Source organism: Montipora capricornis, chromosome 6 (genome assembly GCF_036669925.1).
Source record: "Montipora capricornis isolate CH-2021 chromosome 6, ASM3666992v2, whole genome shotgun sequence".
Taxonomy (NCBI): domain Eukaryota; kingdom Metazoa; phylum Cnidaria; class Anthozoa; order Scleractinia; family Acroporidae; genus Montipora; species Montipora capricornis.
Genome location: NC_090888.1, coordinates 63781602 through 63784101, shown reverse-complemented (window position 1 = coordinate 63784101; position 2500 = coordinate 63781602). Strand labels below are relative to the sequence as shown.

The following is a 2500-nucleotide window of genomic DNA, read 5'->3' as shown; positions in this document are numbered from 1 at the left end:
ACGAATTCTTAAAAATCGAGGTTGTTCAAGGCGAGAACAATCTACTAATATGAGTATCATTGTACAGGTTGTTGAAGGAGAAGAAAAAGGAAAACCTTAAAAGATCCTCTTGTGAGAGCAAAGCTATAAAAGGTTCTATACATATTTTCACACAGGAAGGGAATCAGTGTGGCCTGTCACGCCTTGCGTTTCTTATCTTCATACTCTGTTGAGAAGTAACTTGAGCCCGTTAAATCGCTAAAAGAGTCGCTAAAAATGTCGCTAAAAGTCGCTAAAATGATAAAAAACATCACAATTTTTGAATGGCACTTATGAGCCACTGTAAGGATCCGTAATTTTACATTACGGACCGAGAAAACGAGGTTAGTAAGTTATTTATTGTATCTCTGAAGTACACGGGAAAGGAACTAGTTCAAGTCAAGCGGAAGGTTCAACTGCCAGAAAGATTGCGGCGTCAAAATCCGACAAACTAATAACCCTTCTTGGCTTTTTGAAATAGTTTCTAGCATGATTCAAACAGTTTTACAGGTTTATGTAACACAAACGACATAAAAAAATGAAAAAATAAAGAAAATTCCTGGAGAATATTTTATCAAAATTTCAAATTTTGCGGGCCGTACTGCAGAATACGGCCCGCTAAATTGACCAATCATAGGGCGCGTACTATCTAAGAGATATAGACCACTTTCATAAATGGCAACCACCTTTACATTCTTTTGTATTTATGTTAATTAGACCTACTGCCCTCATTTTGAAACAAAAATTCTTTTGAAATGTGCTCGTCGTAGCGAGGCTAGAAAGGCTTGTTAGCGTTAAAATAGACGAATGTTTTATTTGGCCGCCATTATGAAAGAGGTCTATTATAAACCACTTTATAACCTCAGCCCAGAAATTCTTAGCATAAGGACCGGGAAGTGTCAAGTTGTACATTGACAAGATCCGACGTTTTGGGGTCCTTGTGACACCTTTTTAAACGTTACGTAACAAATTCTGAAAGGTGAAATCTGTGTAAGCTTCGAAAAACGGAAATACTTTCGCGCGTGCAGAGTCAGTTTATGCGTTGGGGTTGGTGTGCGTAGGTGCATTTTATTGCGGGATTATTTGTAAACACACGCAAGTAAATAGGTGATTGTTCCGTTCAGTTTTGGCCGCGGCGGCAAGCGCCTCCGAAGCCGAGAGGGCATTTTGGTCTCAAAATTACTCGTCACCATGCCACTTGCGGCCAAAACTGTAAACGTGTAAATAGTTCCGAGATAAAATATCCCACCAGCTACGCAGCCTAGCTTAGGGGAGGTAGGTTTTAAATAAACAGCATCTCTTTAATCATAGTTAAAGCATGGAGATGGTTATGAAACTTGACAAGTTCCGTTGTTTCATGCTTTTGTCCGTATTTTTGCCCTTGACCCTGCACAAAACACACCTTTTTTCGAGAAGATGACCAATCATATCCTTCGGTTAAATTATGCACAACTAAATTGCGAACACGTGCGAAGCGAAAACAAAAGATTGTGCAGAATCACGGTCAATTCAACATCGATTGCGACAACGTTGTTCTCGCTTTTGAAGGTTTTGAGGTTTCATAGCCAGTCCCTCGCTTAAAAATTAACTATGCTTTAATGAGACAGTTAAAATTTATTGGTGCATTTTGCAAGCACTTGAAACTCAATTTTAGGAGCAGAATGTGTCATTCCCATACAAACTACATGACAAGCCAATTTCTTTCTTTCCATTGTGATAAAGATATGCGGTGGAAGCAAAGCAACCCACTGTCAAAGTCTTAATCTTCCTGTGGGAGCGTGTCAGTTCGATGCAAAAGCAAGCCACGTTATTGGTCAACCAAATAACTTGCTGTACTATTATGACGGAACTTTGAATCTGACATACTCTAATGGGGATTCATGCAGTACTGGAGTGAAACGCAAAACTCATATAACATTCCTTTGTGATGAAACAGCCGCTGATGATGGAATCGGAAAACCAGAATACGAGAAGGAAAACTACTGTGTTTACCACTTCAGGTGGTTTACAAAATATGCTTGCCCTGCCAAGGTCAGTTTTGAATGTGAAATGCAGAAACAATTTCATGAGGTTGCTGTGGAATTTTGAGTGAGGATTTCTCCATTTGGCAGAACTTCAGCCTTACAAATTTTGAGCAGTAAACATTAGACACGGAATGGCTCATCGTCACAAGACAGCAAATAGACGGGAAGTTTTATGGGTAATCCTTTAATTAGAACGGTTTTCAATTGATTGTCGAAAGGAATTAGCGAATTGCATTGGTTTTGCGTTACTTCACTAAGCGATTGGTTCAAAGTTCTTGCGCCATTTTTTCAACCAATCAGAAGTGAAACCGAAACCAATCGTAGCTTGCGCGTGCACGTTTTCCCGCGCTTTGTGTCGGCTACGTGTAATTACTCCGAGTTTTGATTGCTTTACTGGATTGTCTCTCTCCTTTTTCATTGGCCAAAGCAATTACTTTGGTTTTGGTTTTACAATTCTC

General features: G+C 39.5%; 1 protein-coding gene across 1 annotated transcript in view; it reads left to right on the top strand.

Moving 5' to 3' along the window:
- The window catches only part of LOC138052849 (cation-independent mannose-6-phosphate receptor-like), an 85377-nt gene that overhangs the window by 11743 nt on the left and 71134 nt on the right, over nt 1-2500 (top strand). The window contains exon 8 of the mRNA XM_068899435.1: nt 1741-2049. Within this exon, the coding sequence (XP_068755536.1) occupies nt 1741-2049 (309 nt within the window). The remainder of the gene's footprint in view (nt 1-1740; nt 2050-2500) is intronic.